At 45.0% G+C, this 21,414-nt stretch overlaps 2 protein-coding genes across 3 annotated transcripts in view; one reads left to right on the top strand and one right to left on the bottom strand.

The window, feature by feature from the left end:
• Positions 1-5,143, bottom strand: part of THG1L (tRNA-histidine guanylyltransferase 1 like) — a 137,405-nt gene extending 132,262 nt beyond the window's left edge. Inside the window, exon 1 of the mRNA XM_075344296.1 lies at positions 5,118-5,143. The gene's annotated coding sequence lies outside the window, so the exon portion shown is untranslated. The remainder of the gene's footprint in view (positions 1-5,117) is intronic.
• ADAM19 (ADAM metallopeptidase domain 19) overlaps positions 1-21,414 on the top strand; it is a 117,921-nt gene that overhangs the window by 40,461 nt on the left and 56,046 nt on the right. For both annotated transcript variants that reach the window (XM_075344293.1, XM_075344292.1), the window contains exons 4-7: positions 1,420-1,498; positions 11,287-11,363; positions 12,136-12,316; positions 21,214-21,279. In XM_075344293.1, coding sequence (XP_075200408.1) covers positions 1,420-1,498; positions 11,287-11,363; positions 12,136-12,316; positions 21,214-21,279 — 403 coding nt within the window. The remainder of the gene's footprint in view (positions 1-1,419; positions 1,499-11,286; positions 11,364-12,135; positions 12,317-21,213; positions 21,280-21,414) is intronic.

The following is a 21,414-nucleotide window of genomic DNA, read 5'->3' as shown; positions in this document are numbered from 1 at the left end:
TCCCGCGTCGCTTCCAGCTCTGCTACATGAAGGTGACAGGAGCTACAGAAGAACACCGCTGCTCCTGACACCTCCACGCAGCAACTGAGGTGATTAGCTCAATCAGCGATTATGTCACTCAGGTAACTCACGGCCACCGTAGGATCCTCCAACTGTGACAGCAAGTTGCCAGAGTGACAGCGATGAAGTCACAGGTGAGTTGCGGTCTTGGGTGGAGGATCCAGCTAGCCGCGGGTAACCTGAGTGACAGCAGCACTAATCGCGCTGCTCACTTCAGTCACTCAGGGGATTAGCGGTCACCGGTGAGTCCTGCACCGGTGACCGCTAATCACGACGCGACACAGACAGAGCCGCGGTATAACAATGAAGTCGGGTGAAGTACATCCGACTTCATTCTGATCGTGCGGCTCTGTCTGTGTCTGCTGTCAGCGACTATTCAGCTCTGCTGAATGGCAGATGACATAGAAAAAAGGAATCCCATACGCATCAAACACGCATCACACACGCTTTGCTAGTCATTAAATAGTTAAAAAAAAGCATCGCACTTGCATTGCACACTGACCTAACATGAACTAAAATTGGCCGAGTTTTTTTTCAGGCAAGTCGGACCGATTTTACATGCATAAATGTGTTTCCAGCCTTACTGAAATAGGAGATGAACGTTGGTGCTGATAAAGATCTATGGAGAACAGTAACTATCGTTTCAGGAGAACTTGCAGCAGAATATCTATATCTGCCTCTAGCACCTTCCTCTCTTCTCCATAGAATTTTACAAGCACCAACCGTCATCTTCTATTTCAATAATCTTTTTTAGGGAATACAGATTTGCCCATTACTGAGATAGGAGATGACAGTCGGTGCTCATAAAGTTCTATGGAGAACAGTAACTATCGTTTCAGGAGAACTTGCAGCAGAATGTCTGTGTCTGCCCTCTTCATAAAATTTTAAAAGCACCACTGTCATCTCCTATTTCAGAAATCTTTTTTCAGGAAATGCAGATTTGCCCATTACTGAGATAGGAGATTGCAGTTGGTGCTCATAAAGTTCCATGGAGAACAGTAACTTTATTTTTCAGGAGAACTTGCGGAAGAATGTCAGTATCTGACTTTGGCTCCGCCCCTGTATACCTTCATAGAACATTACGAGCACTAACTATCTGAATACCGATTTTTACCTATAAATTGAGAGTGAAGGATCAGTCCAGCAGGAGAAGAAGCAGATTTCGCTGATAAGATATATTACACAGTTGCTTACTTTCACGTGTAGTATTACATTACTCCCAGTGTGTACAGGTAATATGAGAAAATTTTGCTTTATGAGATAAAATTAAAATTATGGTTACTGTACAGACTGCATCGCATTATGGATGGAATATGGAACACTGTGGACTTTTGATTAACTCTTTGTTTTCATCCCCAGGCAGCTTCTCCTCCCGAATTACAGACAGATCCATTACAGCTCCAGCGACATTCCTATTATGCATAAACCCAACATGACGGTAGGATCTGTTTCCTTAATATCAACCTTTTTATATTGTATTGGCTCTATGTATTAAAAATTAAAAAAATATGTCAGCTTTTTTTCCAAATAGCGCCCCCCCCTCGCCCAATGGTCATATGTGGTATTGCAGCTGAGTTCTATTTACTTAAATTGGCCTGAGTCGCAAAGCCAGAAATAACCCATGTGGGTCCTAGAAGACACCAGCCATTAAATCCTGGACAAATCCTTTAAGGAAGTAGTCACCCATCATAAAGGAATGGCATGTGGAATATGTGAAATCCAATTTTTGTATTTATCTATTTTTTTTTTATGTAATTTTCACATTGGCTGCTGGAGCTATTTGGGTCTCATAGGACAGAATTATTATTGCATTTGCGCTTTTTTTTGTCTATTTTTTTGCCGTTTTTCGCCATTTCTTCATTTGCGCTTTATTTTTCTTTTTAATTTGCACCTCTTTTTATTTCTATTTTAAATGTATTCGCCTCGTTTTTTGTTATCTTCATTATTGTGGGCGCGGCTTGGGGCGTTCCAGATATTTTTGGCCGAGTCAGGTTGAACTTTTTAAGAGTCGCAAATCTTTGTACAAATGTACTTCAATCGTCCTCCCTCTATAATGATTTTACTGCAATTTTTGTGCAAATTTTGGACTTTTTAAAAGACTCTGCAACTTTTTGTACTAAGCAAATATATGGTTAAAAACAGAAATAAAAAAATATATTATTTTGCGGAAAATTCATAAATCGCGTGTTATTTTGAAGAATTTGGAGCAAAAAAGTCAACAAATATCACAAGTTAAAAAATTTAATAATGCCAAAGAAATACTCAGATTATGAATTGGGGCCATAAGGGATTATTACAGAAATCTATTCAGCAGTGTTATTATCATTACAGATACAATTACAATGTCTGGTAACACATCTATACAGAATCAACCAATCACAATAGGTGATGTCACAGCTCACCTCCTCCACCTCTTGTACAATGATGAACACCTCTATATACAGATAATAAAGGATCACGCAATCACAATAGGTGATGTCAAAGCTCACTTCCTCCCCCTCTTGTATAATCACTAACACCTCTATATACAGTAGATAATACAGGATCAACCAATCACAATAGTTTATCACAGATCACCTCCTCCCCCTCTTGTACAATAACGAACACCTCTATATACAGTACATAATACAGGTTCAACCAATCACAATAGGCAATGTTACAGCTCACCTCCTCACCCTCTTGAACAATGACTAACTCTATATCCAGTACATAATACAGGATCAACCAATCACAATAATCGATGTCACAGCTCACCTCCTTCCCCTTTTGTACAATGATGAACACTTAAATATACAGTGGATAATACAGGATCAACCAATCACAATAGGCAATGTTACAGCTCACCTCCTCCCCCTCTTGAACAATGACTAACAACTCTATATCCAGTAGATAATACAGGATCAATCATTCACAATAGATGTCACAGCTCACCTCCTCTCCCACTTGAACAATGATTAACACCTCTATATACATTAGATAACACAGGACCCACCTGCAACAGCACAGGACCTTTTTTCTGCAATGAAAAGCTCCTGAACCTGTGCACAACACTTCAGAAGTCGCATAGATTTTGTAAAAATCTGCAAGAGAAAAAAACACGGCAAAAACGCACCGTGTGCACACAGTCTAAGGCCCTGTTCACACTAGAAAAAGGATTTTTCTCAAGAAATTTCGAGAGTCTGAAATATTAGCGCACTTGCGGTCAGAAAACCGCATGCTTTTTTAACACGTTTTTGATGCGTTTTTGGTGCTTTTTTTTTCCGCAGGTTGGTCCCAGCGTTTTTTTTACCATTATCGATGGCAAAAAACGCAGGTATCTGCAGAAACAATGTTCTTGAGACAAAAACGCAGTGTGCGCACAGCTAATTTTTTTTCCATAGGTTTTGCTGGGGAATGTCGGCAGAAAGGTACAACCATTTTCTCAAGAAATGTCTGCAGCAAAAACGCAAAAAAAGCGGGTAAAAACGCAGTGTGTGAACAAGGCCTAAGCATGTGTGACGCCCCTGGACTATCAGGTCGTCACAGGGTACTGCACAAGCTGCCCTTCCGTGCAGTATTCAAATCCCTCATGGTTCTGGGTCACCATCTTATGGTGTTTCCTCCAACAGCAAATCAAATCCTAGATACACCCTGCACCACACCCACCAGACACACCAGTGGACGGCTTGAGTGGAATAGGGTCGCCCACCTAGGGGTCAGGAAGGGGAGGTGAGGAGTGAAGAGTAGTGAAGTGGAGGAGGTGAAGGGAGGTAGCCCTCGAGCTGTGAGGAGCTCAGAGGAGGTTGGTGGTGGCTCCCAGGAGAAGCTGACTAGGTTGCAGACGGTGGTCTGGACCTAGAGGAGTAGGACCCCCGATCGCAGGGGATTGAGGCTAGGTGCCTGGACCTGTCAAAGAGGACGATCAGCAGCCTGGTCCTATCACCGGTCCGTAACCGAAGGCACGGCGGGGTACACTGACTCTAGGTCGGGGAGAAGCTAAAGGCAATTAACCTGCGGAGAGCGGAGCCTTTATAGACTGTTCCCACCTGCTCCAGAATCGGGGCACTAGCGCAACGAGGGGGATAAGGCCTTCCACACAAGCAGCCCACAGAAATCCCCAAGCGTGGGCCCTGAGAGCAGGCTCCCACACTTAGCCACAGTGGGGAGCGGGGCCCGGCAAGTTCCAGACTACTGGGTTACCACAGTGAACTTAAACTTTGTGCCAGGAGGCAGGTCACGGATCACCGGGCAGCACTGCAGGGGACGGGACCCGGACGAGCTCCCCTTTGAGAGGCAGTGGCACCCAGAGACTTGGTTTACCCGGTTGACAGCGTCTGCTTATTGGCTGAGTGAGTACATGAGTGGTTTCCCCGTCACGGCACAGAATATCACCATCCAGAGTCCCGGGGCCTGCCCCTACCCATGGAGGGCAACGACACCTTGCTGCCCCACTCCATCACCCCGGGTACTCCCAACGGCAGCGGCGGTACTCCCAGTTACCGCATTCCACAGGTGGCGTCACAAACTATTAATCCCCTTTTACTTTAGAGTGTGGCCCCTAAGCCCCCGGGTCCAGAGACCCTCGAGCCATGAACGGACACTGCCCCCGGATCCGAGCGCTTCGACCCGCTGCTGGGGCGGCACACATGCATGTTCACACTGAGGTTTTTTGAGGAGTTTTTGGGGCAGAAATCCTCCTCCAGCTCAAAACGTCTCAAAACCCTGTGGCGGTTCTGCTCAGTAAAGTCTCTGGATCAGTACCACATAATGTTTCTATAAAGTTTCTCGACTATTTTCCGTAGACATCCTATATGTAAACCATCCCCGCCTCGCTGCGTGTCCACGTGTCCCGGGGATGTTTACTTCCCCGCGTCTGTTCACCCGGCTCGACCCCCCCCTCATCCTGTGAGAGCCATTATTTGATTTTTGGATCGCTCCTCTCCAGCCGCAGCTCCTCTCCTTCTGGTCTACATCAAAACATTGCGTCTTGTCATCTCCCTCCCAGGACGTCCTGCGGTTTCTTGGGGCCGTCCGGCGAGCTTTGTGCATTTTTCCGCAGCCGTTTGGCTATTTCCTACCTCAGATAAACCCCTGGCTCCGTTTTCGGGATTGACCGGTCGTCCCTTTCTCTGTTTCCTGGCACACTTCTGCGCTGCCCGGGGCTGAGTGACATCTCTAAGTAGGTCAAGAGTGAGAAGTCATTGCTCCCCGCCGCTCGCTGCCGGCCATTTATTTATAGAGCAGCGTGCAGATATTCGCCGTCACATGGCGGCCGCTGAGGTTAGAGAAGGACAGATGTGACCACATCCAGACACGGGATACAAATACAGATGTCAGTAATAGGCAACGTGTAACATCAGCAAGTGTCTGCGTGATAGATGCTACACACGGGGGGCCGGGGAGCTTAGATATGAGGGGCTGTTTCATGGGGGAGACACTGAGGTCACCGGAGTAAATGGGCGCAAATTTAAAGATGAACAACAAGATTGACAATCCAGAACCCTGCAGGCTCCTCCTACCTCGGCAGCCAGGTGGCTCAGTGGTTAGCAGTATGACTTTACCATTACTAACCCCTGAGCTTGATGTCAGCTGACACTGCACAGCTGACATCAGCCCCTTAAAAGCCTTTACCCCCAATTGTCACCGCACCAGGGCAATCAGGGAGAGCCGGGAAAAGCACTAGAAGTGGAACTTTTAAAGGATACACCATTTCTGAGGTGGCTGAGGGCTGCTATTTTTAGGCTGGGAAGGTCCCAATAACCATGGATCTTATCAGTCTGATAATAACAGCCCCATCTAATCTATCCTTTTATCTATCTATCCTTCTGTCTATCCATCTATCATTTTTATCCTTCTATCTATCCTTCTATCTATCTACCTACCGGTATCTATCTATTGTATCCTTCTATTTATCATTTTATCCTTCTAGCTATCCCTTTTGCTGTCAATCCTTTTATCCTTCTGTCTATCCATCTATCCTTTTTTATCCTTCTATATATCCTTTTATCTATCTATCTATCTATCCATCTATCCTTCTATATATCCTATCTATCTATCTAGCTCTATCTATATTATCTATCCTTTTATCCTTATAGCTTTCCTTTTTTCTGTCAATCCTTTAATCCTTCTGTCTATCAATCTATCCTTTTTTATCCTTCTATATATCCTTTTATCTATCTATCTATCTATCTTACTATCTTTTTATCCTTCTATCTATCTATTAATCTAGCTATCCATCTATTGTATCCTTTTATCCTTCTGTCTATCCTTCTATCTATCTATCTATCTATCTATCTATCTATCTATCTACCTACCGGTATCTATCTATTGTATCCTTCTATTTATCATTTTATCCTTCTAGCTATCCCTTTTTCTGTCAATCCTTTTATCCTTCTGTCTATCCATCTATCCTTTTTTATCCTTCTATATATCCTTTATCTATCTATCTATCTTACTATCTTTTTATCCTTCTATCTATCTATCTATTAATCTAGCTATCCATCTATTGTATCCTTTTATCCTTCTGTCTATCCATTATCTATTCCTTTTATCTATCTATCTATATTATCTATCTTTTTATCCTAGTCTATCTATTCTTGTATCCATTTATCTATCCTTTTATCCTTCTGTCTATCCATCTATCATTTTTATCCTTCTATCTATCTACCGTATATAGCTTTCTATCTTAGATATCTTTTTTTATTCTTCTATCTATCTATTGTATCCTTCTATTTATCATTTTATTTTTCTAGCTATCCCTTTTTCTGTCAATCCTTTTATCCTTCTGTCTATCCATCTATCCTTTTTTATCCTTCTATATATCCTATCTATCTATCTATCTATCTATCTAGCTCTATCTATATTATCTATCCTTTTATCCTTCTAGCTATCTGTCTTTATTTGATTGTTTTATAATGTCTGACAATTAGCAAGACTTTACATAGAGTATTCTGTGATTATATACACCTCATACAGACACTACGGTGAGAAAAAAAAAAATCGCACATCGCACGACATACGGAGTGACAAACGCAGGGCTTTACCCTGACAGTCGTCCCACTTTTCTGAATGAGTGTTGAAGCGATTACTTTGTATAAAGCCCTTTCACCATGTGCTGTACATTATCATTTACTCTGTACATAGACACCTACCCCTGATATTCTTCATTTTTTAATAGAATTATGCACCTTTGGACAGATTTTTTTTTTTTATTACTTAAGTGCATGTATTTTTGGCTTAAAAAAAGTTTTGTTTGGTTTTTCGTAAAACAATTTGCAGCGTTTACCTTCAATAATCTCTATTGCTGGCTGCAGAATGAGCTAACTGTGAACCTGTCAGCGAGCTGCTTCTCACAACATGATAGTGTTTATAATTATTTTACCTATTTATTTTTTTAGCTCTTTTCAGTTGATTTTATGAGCACAGATCACAATTGATTGTGCTCAGAGCCTGAAAAAGCCAAACGATGCAACATTTTTAAGTAAAGCTAATTGTAAAAATGTTTTTTTAGTCCTAAAAACAAACAATAACAATTAGCCCCTTTTAAAGGAAGGACGATCTTTGGCATTGAACAGGTTAATTCTTGCTGGTAACCCATCACTGCCATGATTTACCGCATATGGTTTTGTATTGATTAGTAATACATATCCCCCCCCCCCTAAGGAATTGCCTTCCCAGGAAGAGGCGTGTGGGCTGTGACATGTAGAAGGTAAGGCGGCCATACTGGAAATCCCACACCGGCACTGCCGCAGTCAGTGCTTCCATTTCCGTAGTCTTTCTAGGGAAACTTCCATCTTTTTTCATCTGTCTCTGAATGGTGATGACAATATAGACCAGTACAATTATGCCTTTGTCTTATGTATCCCCCCACCATGTATGATATCAGCCACATGTGGGGATCAGAGTGGGCGGGAGGGGGTTAAATCTGCAATGGTGAGATCATCAAGTAAGAAGGGATCCGAAAACGGAAACGGCCCGCGACGCCGAAGAATGAAAGACGCCAGTGTCCATTGTGCCGCTCATAGTGTCTGATTGTATTGCCGCATTAAAGGACCGATATGGATAAGAGCCGCCATTATGGCGTTGTAGACGTTCCCTAATATAGCCTTAATATAGTAATGGTAGTGATTTTAGGGATAGTGGGGGCTGTAGCAGAGGATGGGAGATTATATATATATATATATATATATATATATATATATATATATATATATATATATATATATATATATATATATATATATATATATATATATATATATATACACACATAGATACATAATATATATATATATATATATATATATATATATATATATATATATTATGTATCTATGTGTGTATATATATATATATATATATATATATATATAAATATATATATATATATATATATATATATATATATATATATATATATATATATATATATATATATATATATATATATATATACACACATAGATACATAATATATATATATATATATATATATATATATATATATATATATATATTATGTATCTATGTGTGTATATATATATATATATATATATATATATATATATATATATATATATATATATATATATATATATATATATATTATGTATCTATGTGTATATATATATATATATATATATATATTACATAGGTTGAAAAAAGACCTACCAATTACACATTTTTGTCACAAAATCATCTATAACCCACAATGTATAAAACATTGAGCCCATTTTTAAGAACTGTTATAGTATCTGCCATTACTACCTCTTGTGGTCGGCATTCCACAGTCTGACTGCTCTAACTGTAAAGAAGCCTTTCCTATTTAGCTGCCAAAATCGTCTTTCCTCCACCTGCAGTGAGTGCCCCCTGGTCCTTAGTATTGTCTTTGGAAGGAGTAAGTCATGTGCCAGTCCTTTATATTGACCACACATGTGTTTTTTTCCCCAAGCTAAACAAGCCCAACTTTACCAACCATATGTGAGGTCTCCATTCCTTGTAGTAGTCTAGTTGCCGCCTTTGAACTGACTCTAACTTCTGAATGTCCTTTTTAAAATGTGGAGCCCAAAACTGGATCCCCTATTATAAAAGGGTAACAATTTGTTGGGATCCCGGGATCTAATCGCTCTTTTTATACAGCCTAAAATCTTGTTTGCTTTAGCAGCTGCTGCTTGACATTGAGTGCTGCTGCTCAGCTTATTTGTAATGAGAATACCCAAGTCCTTCTCCTGTTCTGTAGTCCCGAGTTTACTTCCATTTAATGTATACGCAGCTATAGGATTACTCCGTCCTAGGTGCATTGCTCTACATTTATCAATATTAAATCTCATTTGCCCAATCTGACATCCAGATCTTTTTGTAATATTGTACTATCAAGGTCCATTTTTTAATATCCTACATAGTTTGGTGTCGTCGGCAAAAACTGACACTTTACTCTCAATCCCATCCAGGTCATTAATAAAGGGATTAGAAAGAATCAGTCCCAGCACAGATCCTTGTGGTCTCCACTGCTCCCAGTACAGATCCTTGTGGTCTCCACTGCTCCCAGTGCAGATTCTTGTGGTCTCCACTGCTCCCAGTGCAGATCCTTGTGGTCTCCACTGCTCCCAGTGCAGATCCTTGTGGTCTCCACTGCTCCCAGTGCAGATCCTTGGGGTCTCCACTGCTCCCAGTGCAGATCCTTGGGGTCTCCACTGCTCCCAGTGCAGATCCTTGGGGTCTCCACTGCTCCCAGTGCAGATCCTTGGGGTCTCCACTGCTCCCAGTGCAGATCCTTGGGGTCTCCACTGCTCCCAGTGCAGATCCTTGGGGTCTCCACTGCTCCCAGTGCAGATCCTTGGGGTCTCCACTGCTCCCAGTGCAGATCCTTGGGGTCTCCACTGCTCCCAGTGCAGATCCTTGGGGTCTCCACTGCTCCCAGTGCAGATCCTTGGGGTCTCCACTGCTCCCAGTGCAGATCCTTGGGGTCTCCACTGCTCCCAGTGCAGATCCTTGGGGTCTCCACTGCTCCCAGTGCAGATCCTTGGGGTCTCCACTGCTCCCAGTGCAGATCCTTGGGGTCTCCACTGCTCCCAGTGCAGATCCTTGGGGTCTCCACTGCTCCCAGTGCAGATCCTTGGGGTCTCCACTGCTCCCAGTGCAGATCCTTGGGGTCTCCACTGCTCCCAGTGCAGATCCTTGGGGTCTCCACTGCTCCCAGTGCAGATCCTTGGGGTCTCCACTGCTCCCAGTGCAGATCCTTGGGGTCTCCACTGCTCCCAGTGCAGATCCTTGGGGTCTCCACTGCTCCCAGTGCAGATCCTTGGGGTCTCCACTGCTCCCAGTGCAGATCCTTGGGGTCTCCACTGCTCCCAGTGCAGATCCTTGGGGTCTCCACTGCTCCCAGTGCAGATCCTTGGGGTCTCCACTGCTCCCAGTGCAGATCCTTGGGGTCTCCACTGCTCCCAGTGCAGATCCTTGGGGTCTCCACTGCTCCCAGTGCAGATCCTTGGGGTCTCCACTGCTCCCAGTGCAGATCCTTGGGGTCTCTACTGCTCCCAGTGCAGATCCTTGGGGTCTCCACTGCTCCCAGTGCAGATCCTTGGGGTCTCCACTGCTCCCAGTGCAGATCCTTGGGGTCTCCACTGCTCCCAGTGCAGATCCTTGGGGTCTCCACTGCTCCCAGTGCAGATCCTTGGGGTCTCCACTGCTCCCAGTGCAGATCCTTGGGGTCTCCACTGCTCCCAGTGCAGATCCTTGGGGTCTCCACTGCTCCCAGTGCAGATCCTTGGGGTCTCTACTGCTCCCAGTGCAGATCCTTGGGGTCTCTACTGCTCCCAGTGCAGATCCTTGGGGTCTCTACTGCTCCCAGTGCAGATCCTTGGGGTCTCTACTGCTCCCAGTGCAGATCCTTGGGGTCTCTACTGCTCCCAGTGCAGATCCTTGGGGTCTCTACTGCTCCCAGTGCAGATCCTTGGGGTCTCTACTGCTCCCAGTGCAGATCCTTGGGGTCTCCACTGCTCCCAGTGCAGATCCTCGGGGTCTCCACTGCTCCCAGTGCAGATCCTCGGGGTCTCCACTGCTCCCAGTGCAGATCCTCGGGGTCTCCACTGCTCTTAGTAAAGAGCCAGGGAACAGAAGGATGACATTATGAGGTGCGGCTGGCTAATAACCGGAGTCAGGGTAAATAAAGGCCGATTCACATATGGTAAATGCATTTGCTTCTAAGAACTGTTTAATTAATGCAAAGCTAATTTCTCTCGGCTTTAGGACCACTGTTATTACCAGGGAGCTGTGCGTGGGCAGAAAGACTCCAGCGTTGCAGTCAGCACCTGCTCAGGAATAAGGTGAAGAAGATAGAAAATAGCACAAACGTATAGCTTGCCGATAGGTGTTATGACATTGTGTGTGTTAATAGCTGTAACATGGTGAGATATTTCATTTCATTATCAGCTTGGAGTGAAATTCTTCAAAATATTAGAAAATTTTATAAACAACAACTCCTCATCTTCTATTTTTTTTTAATTATTCCTCTTGCAATAACATATTTCACCACTTTGCCAGGAATGAGTCTTTTTAATAGAGACCAAAGCAATAGCGCCACCATTTGATCTTTAAAAAGGACTGTCACTTATCATAAATATTTCCCCCGTTGGTGTGAATGCCCCTTTTCCCCTGAATCCGGCGATGTTTTTCTTTCCTTCCTGCGCCTTTCCGTTCCTGAGATATGGCCCTTTCTTTCCTATGTAGTATTTTTTAGCCAACTGGGCCTGGTCACTAAGAACACGCCCACAAATAGTGGAAGACTACTCCCCCTTGGCGGTAAAGACTAGATTTATACACAGGGAAGAAAGGGCCATATCTCAGGAACGGAGAGGCGTAGGAAGAAAAGAAAAACATCGTCGGATTCAGGAGAACAGCGGCATTAACGTCAGGTCAAACAAATTCATATTTATGACAAGTGACTGGTTCTTTTTTTACAAATAATCTTTGTAATAAGTAATGTAATCGAGTTGGAATATCACAGATTAAAAAGCACAAAGAGAGTTGTAAATTATGTTACAGTCTTGGACATTATGAAGCCCGTCAATGAGTAAATGTCCAGCCTTGTGTCTACAGGGGGCTGATAACACTCAGCAATGGAATAAGTTATGTATTGGAACCATTACGAGGCGACACAGAGAGACATCTCCTCTACAGAGCTGAACATCTGGACGTGCAAGAAGGCAAATGTGGGCACATAAACTCTGCCAAGCCACTGTTCTCCAACTCCACCTACAACCATCATCCTCATTACCGGGTGAGTGTGGTACAATCTGCATTGGTCACTGTACAAACTTTATCTATACATGATCCATGCTATTAGGGGCTAACACAATATGGTGGAGACGTACACATCTATAGCTGGAGCCTATAGATTACTATGGGTGCTGTATAACTGATCCATATATCACAAATCTGTGCTCGAGGCCTTATGATTAGTGATAACCAAATTACCCGGGTATTCCCACCTTAGACTAAGTATGTGCCGTAAATGTGTGATAGGTACAGATCCCAGAGGTGGGAATCACACCTAACACCTTGTCGTTGGCTGTCGAATCCTTGTGAAGAATGAATCTAGAGGTGGATGGACATGTCCAACTCGGCTGTCTCCCATTAGATGTCACGGGTATGACAGTCATGTGGTTTCTGGCCATAGACTGTCACAGCATTTGGCTGCGCAGAATGCTCCCTGACTTTCCATTGTTCCTGCTGTAACTATTCATTGGTATAGGTAGCTTTCCTGCTGGATTCATCTCTCCCCCTTTTGGACCCAGCAGGATCTCACCTTCCACCCAGCTGCTGATCATCAGCATTATCTTGGTGCATAAATACCCCTTCCTTCCTTGGACTGGTGCTGGTGATATTCAGTTCATTCAAACCTTGGTTGCAAGCAGGTGGCTTGTACTCCTCTATGGTGTCGTTGCTAAAATTGATGATCTTCTGTCTGTGTCATCTGTAGATAAGCAGTTCATGGTTTTCCCCTTCTGTGTCCTCCTTGTGTCTTCTATAGTTGTGTCGTGGGGTTGACGAAGAGCTCATCCCATCCATTCCCTTTTTAGGGTTCAGCGCTAGGGATACCAAGGGTCAGGTATCCAGCTCGGCGCATAGGTTCCGCACCTATCTAAGGTACTGAGGGCCCCAGGGACCAGCAGTAGGTTTGGTCGGGGATCACAATCTTCCCCTTCCCTAGACACAGGGTTTCCCTTCCTTTTCTCCATTTGCTTGGTACTTCCCAGTACATAGTGTGACGTTAGAGCCTCAAACAGATGTGTCCTCCTCATCATTCATTTTCCACCTGGATGTGCCAGTCTCGTGAGATCCTTGTTCTGAAGACGTGTGTGAGGACCTGAACTTAGAAGGCAGAATTTAGATGTCTGTTTGGTCGTGAGGTCTCCTGACAAAAACTCAACCAGATCATAGGCATATAGGAGGCTGTTCAGGTCAGGAGTCCTGCCCTGGCCGGCCATGAGGTCTCCTTACCCAAACTCAACCGAATCATAGGCATATAGTAAGGTGTTGAGTTTGGGTCAGGAGTCCTGCTGTGGCCAGCAGTGAGGTCTCCTCACCCAAACTCAACCAGATCATAGGCATATATGAGGCCATTGAGTTTGGGTCAGGAGGCCTGTCTTGCCTTTCTGCAAGGTCTCCTGACACAAACTCAACCAGATCATAGGCATATATGAGGCCATTGAGTTTGGGTCAGGAGGCCTGTCTTGCCTTTCTGCAAGGTCTCCTGACACAAACTCAACCAGATCATAGGCATATAGGAGGCTTTTGAGTTCGGGTCAGGAGTCCTTTCCTGCCCAGCTGTGGGGTCTCCTGACACAAACTCAACCAGATCATAGGTATACATGAGGCTGTTGAGTTCGGGTCAAGAGTCCTGTGACCAGGGTTGGACATCACGGTCCGTACTCAGATCGTGTTTTACGGACGTCTGAATTTGGGCCTACGACAATTATGGTTTATCTTTTATTTTTTTTAAAATGTCTGCTTGAGTTCCCTATGTTATCAGCCTCATGCTCACTTTCCGCATCTGGAGGACAGCCGCCCTGATGACGTCATCTGTGGACATACCGGCCCGGCCATGTGTCCGATTGGCAGATGACTGGTGTCCTATTCCTGCCTCTATCCAAGGGCGTGACTACAATAGGTTGCAGGGTTTTCCATTACAGCCAGGCCCTGGAGTCTGAGGGGTCGAAAAATCCTCTATATGAAAAGACCAATGCTATTGAAGGCTTGCAAAATTTGGGGGCCCCCATTGAACCTTTTGCATTGAGGCTAATGAGCTTCAAGTTATGCCACTGCCCGCATCCTAAACTAATAGGAAAGGTGCACAATGCTTGTCCTGGCTGGTATGTGCTGACCCGAGGTCACCAGTGTCACTTACCTCCTTGTGCCCCGAGGTCACCAGTGTCACTTACCTCCTGATACTTCGAGGTCACCAGTGTCCCTTACCTCTTGATACTTCGAGGTCACCAGTGTCACCTCCTGATGCTTCCAGGTCACCAGTGTCACTTACCTTCTGATGCCCCGAGGTCACCAGTGTCACTTACCTCCTGATGCTTCAAGGTCACCAGAGTCAATTACCTCCTGATGATTCGAGGTCACCAGTGTCACTTACCTCCTGATGCTTCGAGGTCACCAGTGTCACTTACCTTGTGATGTCCCGAGGTCACCAGTGTCACTTACCTTCTGATGCCCTGAGGTCACCAGTGTCACTTACCTCCTGATGCTTCGAGGTCACCAGTGTCATTTACCTCCTGATGTCCCGAGGTCACCAGTGTCACTTACCTCCTGATGTCCTGAGGTCACCAGTGTCACTTACCTTCTGATGCCCTGAGGTCACCAGTGTCACTTACCTTCTGATGTCCTGAGGTCACCAGTGTCACTTACCTTCTGATGCCCTGAGGTCACCAGTGTCACTTACCTCCTGATGCTTCGAGGTCACCAGTGTCACTTACCTCCTGATGCTTCGAGGTCACCAGTGTCACTTACCTCCTGATGCCCCGAGGTCACCAGTGTCACTTACCTCCTGATGCCCTGAGGTCACCAGTGTCACTTACCTCCTGATGCCCTGAGGTCACCAGTGTCACTTACCTTCTGATGCCCCGAGGTCACCAGTGTCACTTACCTTCTGATGCCCTGAGGTCACCAGTGTCACTTACCTCCTGATGCTTCGAGGTCACCAGTGTCACTTACCTCCTGATGCTTCGAGGTCACCAGTGTCACTTACCTCCTGAGGTCACCAGTGTCACTCACCCCCTGAGGTCACCAGTGTCACTTACCTTCTGATGCCCTGAGGTCACCAGTGTCACTTACCTTCTGATGCCCTGAGGTCACCAGTGTCACTTACCTTCTGATGCCCTGAGGTCACCAGTGTCACTTACATTCTGATGCTTCGAGGTCACCAGTGTCACTTACCTCCTGATGTCCCGAGGTCACCAGTGTCACTTACCTCCTGATGCTTCGAGGTCACCAGTGTCACTTACCTCCTGATGCTTCGAGGTCACCAGTGTCACTTACCTCCTGATGCTTCGAGGTCACCAGTGTCACTTACCTCCTGAGGTCACCAGTGTCACTTACCTTCTGATGCCCTGAGGTCACCAGTGTCACTTACCTTCTGATGCCCTGAGGTCACCAGTGTCACTTACCTTCTGATGCCCTGAGGTCACCAGTGTCACTTACATTCTGATGCTTCGAGGTCACCAGTGTCACTTACCTCCTGATGTCCCGAGGTCACCAGTGTCACTTACCTCCTGATGCTTCGAGGTCACCAGTGTCACTTACCTCCTGATGCTTCGAGGTCACCAGTGTCACTTACCTCCTGAGGTCACCAGTGTCACTCACCTCCTGAGGTCACCAGTGTCACTTACCTTCTGATGTCCCGAGGTCACCAGTGTCATTTACCTCCTGATGCCCCGAGGTCACCAGTGTCACTTACCTCCTGATGCCCCGAGGTCACCAGTGTCACTTACCTCCTGATGTCCCGAGGTCACCAGTATCACTTACCTCCTGAGGTCACCAGTGTCACTTACCTCCTGAGGTCACCAGTGTCACTTACCTCCTGATGCCCCGAGGTGACCGGTGTCACCTCCTGATGCGGAAGTCAGCGGCGTGGGACAACCTCTTAATCAGTTTGTGGTTCCAGATAATTGGCATGGATCACCTGCTCGGAGGAACCGCTCATCTCTGCCGAGTACCCGGCCAAACTTGAGTGTTATTGTAAGAAGTAATAGGCATAAAGCCGCCAGATACCGCTATATCCGTGAACTTGGTGTCTTCCTCGTGTTCCTCTCTCAGGAGATCGATGCTCGAGCAGATGTCCATTATCTGCTGTCGATTAGTGCTGCCGGCCTCTGGATATGTCACACATCGCAGATACGGCCAAAACAAAGCACATCCCGCTCATTAGACCGCCATCTGGTGCGTCCGTACAGATGTTTGGCGTCAGTCCCACTACACGGCTCCAGATCTCTGATCCTGCGTCCTTCAGAGATGGAACATCTGTCCGTCCTCAGTTATTCCATGTCCGCTCTCCTCGGGCTGGAAGTGGCGCACGTGCGAATATTTACACGGGGACTATTATTTATTCTGTAAAAGTGAGAGCGGACACATTCCTCCATTTCCCTAGGAGACTTCTAGATTTCTTATAAACTATAGGAATATTAACCCCTTAGGGCCCTGTGTAGGAAAAGGTTAGAGCTTCACTGACACTGACGTTGGACTCCATGGCTGGGATCCGGGGAACCCTCTGATGGGGTCTCCCCAATTTGGGTTATTGGATTCCGGATTCCGTGATTGTTTGATCGATCCAGATCCCATCTTTAGGAATAAGAATGGGGCCCGTCTTAAGACAAACTTACCCTGAAACCTTCCGAACACCCTCGGAATAATATACACTACTACTAGAGGTAGGCTTATGAGCGGCCCCTTCTCCATTCCTGTGTAAGACATATGTGACACCCACATATTTTCCTTAAAGGGGTTGTCAACCTTTCATTTTTTATTTAAATGCATGTAGTCACGGTTAAAATTAATTTTTGCAATTGCTTTTCATTCACAAAATTGGCACAGTTTGCCTTCTGTAGCCTCCTATATATTGCTGACTGCATAATGAGTTAACTGAGGTCTGACAGTGAGCTCCATTTTTGCAATCGGATTTCATTTAAAAAAATTGCCACCGTTTGCCTTCTATAGCCTGTATATTGCTGACTGCAGAAGGAGTTAACTGAGAGTCTCAGTGAGCTCCATTTTTGCAATTGGCACTGTTTGCCTTCTATAGCCTCTATATAGCTTTGTGCAGAATGAGTTAACTGAGAATCTGTCAGTGAGCTCCATTTTTGCAATCGTCTTTCATTTAAAAAATTTGGCACTGTTTGCCTTCTGTTGCCTCTATAATGCTGACTGCAGAATGAGTTAACTGAGAGTCTGTCAGTGAGCTCCATTTTTGCAATTGGTTTTTATTTAAAAAATTGCCACCGTTTGCCTTCTATAGCCTCTATATTGCTGACTGCAGAATGAGTTAACTGAGAATCTGTCAGTGAGCTCCATTTTTGCAATTGGCACCGTTTGCCTTCTATAGCCTCTATATAGCTTTCTGCAGAATGAGTTAACTGAGAATCTGACAGTGAGCTCCATTTTTGCAATCTGCTTTCATTTAAAAAAAATTGGCACTGTTTGGATTCTATTGTATCTATAATGCTGACTGCAGAATGAGTTAACTGAGAGTCTGTCAGTGAGCTCCTTTTTACAGTCTGAGTTTTTGCCTTTGTCTGAGCTCCTCTCAGCTGATTTATGACCACAGACCACAATAATGTAAAATGTGCATGGAAAGAGGCTGTAAAAGCCAAATGGTGCAAGATTTGTACTGAAAAACATTTTTTCAAAAATACATGAGTTTTAGTAAAAAAAATATAAAAATTATTCACAAAGGTGGACGACGATTGATGGATATTATGGGATAGGGAGTGTTAAAACAATCAGTTTAGAACTTTTAACACTATTCTGTTCTCTACAGTTCATTGCCTAGGAGACCGACCACCGCTGCTGTCTAGAGCTTGTAAGCGCTGCATTGAAGCAGTGGTAACCGCGCCCTCCAGCGATTCTGGCCAGCTTCATTTTAAAACTTCTAAGCTCAATAGTAAAAGGTTAAAAGATTTGCTCATCTTCTGCTGTCCAACAAGCTGCTTTGAAGGGGGAGAAAAGTGTTAATATCTCAAGAACGGCTACAAATTTTAACAAGCAGTAAATTGCAAAATTGCTCGTATTTACAAGACCTATCCGACAATACCCATTTATAAAAATGGTAAAAAACCCCTTTAAGGGTCGAACAGTTCATTAAGAAGTTACCTCAGCTGCTGCAGAGCCTCTTAGCACAGATAAAGCACACATTGTAGACCCAATGGATGCTAAGGAAATCCATAGCATTTCTTGGTAGCAGCTGCTTTTCTCCTTGCACAGATCTAGATGGTTTATGGAGTCAAGGCAATGATTCCTGGGGGAAAAAAGCATGCAAATGAGATCTCCAGATTCAGGAAACTCTCTAGTGCCACCTATAGGTAGCAATGCGGTAAGTCAATTACATAGACTGCCCTGTAGGTATTTTTGTTTTACTATAATGCACATATTTGGGGCTAAAAATCATTTTTGCAATTGGGTTTCATTAAAAAAATTGCAACATTTGCCTTCTATAGCCCTATGCTGCACTGTCTGGTGATGGCTGCAGTATGAGTCAACTGAGACTCCATCAGTGAGCTCTTTCTGAAGACTTTATAGCTCTAATCTATGGGCTCCCCTTATTTATGACCACAAAATTAAGCTCAACCTTCATGGGGTCATAAATCAGCTGAGAATAGCTCAGAAGAAGGAAAAATTAAAGTTATAAGTGCATAGTGAGCTCACTGTTGGATTCTCAGTAAGCTCACTTTGCAGCCAGCAATAGAAAACGCAACACAGAAGGAAAACGGTGGCACATGTTGGATGAAACCTAATTATAAAAATTATTTTTAGACCAAAATACATGCATTTAAGTAAAAAGGTGCCCATATGGGGTGGCACGGTGGCTCAGTGGTTAGCACTGCAGTCTTGCAGCGCTGGGGTCCTGGGTTCAATTCCCACCAAGGACACCATCTGCAAGGAGTTTGTATGTTCTCCCCATGTTTGCATGGGTTTCCTCCGGGTACTCCAGTTTTCTCCCACACTCCAAAAAACATACAGATAGGGACCTCAGATTGTGAGCCACAATGGGGACAGTGTTGCCAATGTATGTAAAGTGCTATGGAATTAATAGCGCTATATAAATGAATATTATTATTATAAGCTCACCATTGATCTAATATATAAAGCTGAATGTATGTGTGTGTGTTTATGTCCGGGATTGGCATCCGCACCGTCGCAGCTACAGCCACAAAATTTTGCACACTCACACTTCTGGACCCCGAGAGCGTCATAGGCAATGTTTCGAGGGGAAATTTTAACCCCGCTCTTTACTGTTATTCACCAAAAAACCTGCCTCCATTAAAGCGAATGGAGCTGGGAGCCACAGTGCAGCCAGAAGTTCAGAAGAATGCGCAGCCACGCCCTTATATGGAATGTTGGCGTGTCACAATGCAGCCAGGGAAAGAGGCAGACACAGCCAGGGAAAGAGGCAGACACAGCCAGGGAAAGAGGCAGACACAGCCAGGGAAAGAGGCAGACACAGCCAGGGAAAGAGGCAGACACAGCCAGGGAAAGAGGCAGACACAGCCAGGGAAAGAGGCAGACACAGCCAGGGAAAGAGGCAGACACAGACAGGGAAAGAGGCAGACACAGACAGGGTAAGAGGCAGACAGACAGGGTAAGAGAGACACAAAGAGACAGACACAGACAAAGAGACAGACTGACAGGGAAAGAGACAGACAAGGAAAGAGAGGGAAAGAGACAGGGTAAGAGACAGACAAAGACAGGTAAACAGACAGACAAAGAGACAGACACAGGGAAAGAGACAGACACAGGGAAAAAGAGGGAAAGAGACAGACGGGGAAAGAGACAGACGGGGAAAGAGACAGACGGGGAAAGAGACAGACGGGGAAAGAGACAGACGGGGAAAGAGACAGACGGGGAAAGAGACAGACGGGGAAAGAGACAGACGGGGAAAGAGACAGACGGGGAAAGAGACAGACGGGGAAAGAGACAGACGGGGAAAGAGACAGACGGGGAAAGAGACAGACGGGGAAAGAGACAGACGGGGAAAGAGACAGACGGGGAAAGAGACAGACGGGGAAAGAGACAGACGGGGAAAGAGACAGACGGGGAAAGAGACAGACGGGGAAAGAGACGGAAAGAGACTGACGGGGAAAGAGACGGAAAGAGACTGACGGGGAAAGAGACGGAAAGAGACTGACGGGGAAAGAGACGGAAAGAGACTGACGGGGAAAGAGACGGAAAGAGACTGACGGGGAAAGAGACGGAAAGAGACTGACGGGGAAAGAGACGGAAAGAGACTGACGGGCAGGGAAAGAGACTGACGGGCAGGGAAAGAGACTGACGGGCAGGGAAAGAGACTGACGGGCAGGGAAAGAGACTGACGGGCAGGGAAAGAGACTGACGGGCAGGGAAAGAGACTGACAGAGATATATACAGAGGGGGAGACAGACAGAGAATGGGAGAGAAACAGAGAGACAGTTACTATCCCGGGCGTTAATATATTCTATTTATACATTCTATCCTGGGAATATTAATACATTCTATTTTGTTAACAACAGTTATTAACCCGGGCGAAGCCGGGTAGTACAGCTAGTGTGGTCATAAATCTGATAAGCATAGCTCAGAAGGAGAACTTAAGGTATAAGCGCAGATTGAGCTCACTGATGGATTCTCAGTAAGCTCACTCTGCAGCCAGCAATAGACAATGCAACACAGTAGGAAAACTGGGACATTTTTTGATGAAACCCAATTATAAAAATTATTTTTACATGAAAATATGTGCATTTAAGAAGGTCAGACATCACAAAAAAGGAGATTCAGGGACTTTTTGCAGCACTTTTGCTTCTGTCATCTCATACCCAGGACATTGGTGGTTGGTCGCTTGCAGTGTGATCTCGGTTTGCTGCTGCATGTTTCTTATATTGCTATCATTACTGTGGTTTGGAGTCAGACCCCTTGTGTGTCCTGTAGGTGAGAAGGGAAGACGCGGAGGGGGACAGATGTGTGGAGCTCTACCTGGTCGCCGACTACACGGAGGTAAGTCCTAAGGCTGGAAACACATCTATGCGAATAAAATCGGTCCGACTGGGCTGAAAAAAACTCGGCTGATTTTAGTTCACGTTAGGTCCGAGTGCAACGCAAGTACGATGCTTTTTCTGAATAAATAAATGA

The sequence above is a fragment of the Anomaloglossus baeobatrachus genome, chromosome 4, assembly GCF_048569485.1.
Source record: "Anomaloglossus baeobatrachus isolate aAnoBae1 chromosome 4, aAnoBae1.hap1, whole genome shotgun sequence".
NCBI classification, from domain to species: domain Eukaryota; kingdom Metazoa; phylum Chordata; class Amphibia; order Anura; family Aromobatidae; genus Anomaloglossus; species Anomaloglossus baeobatrachus.
The sequence above is the reverse complement of the archived record's forward strand: the minus strand, read 5'-3'. Positions and strand labels throughout refer to the sequence as shown.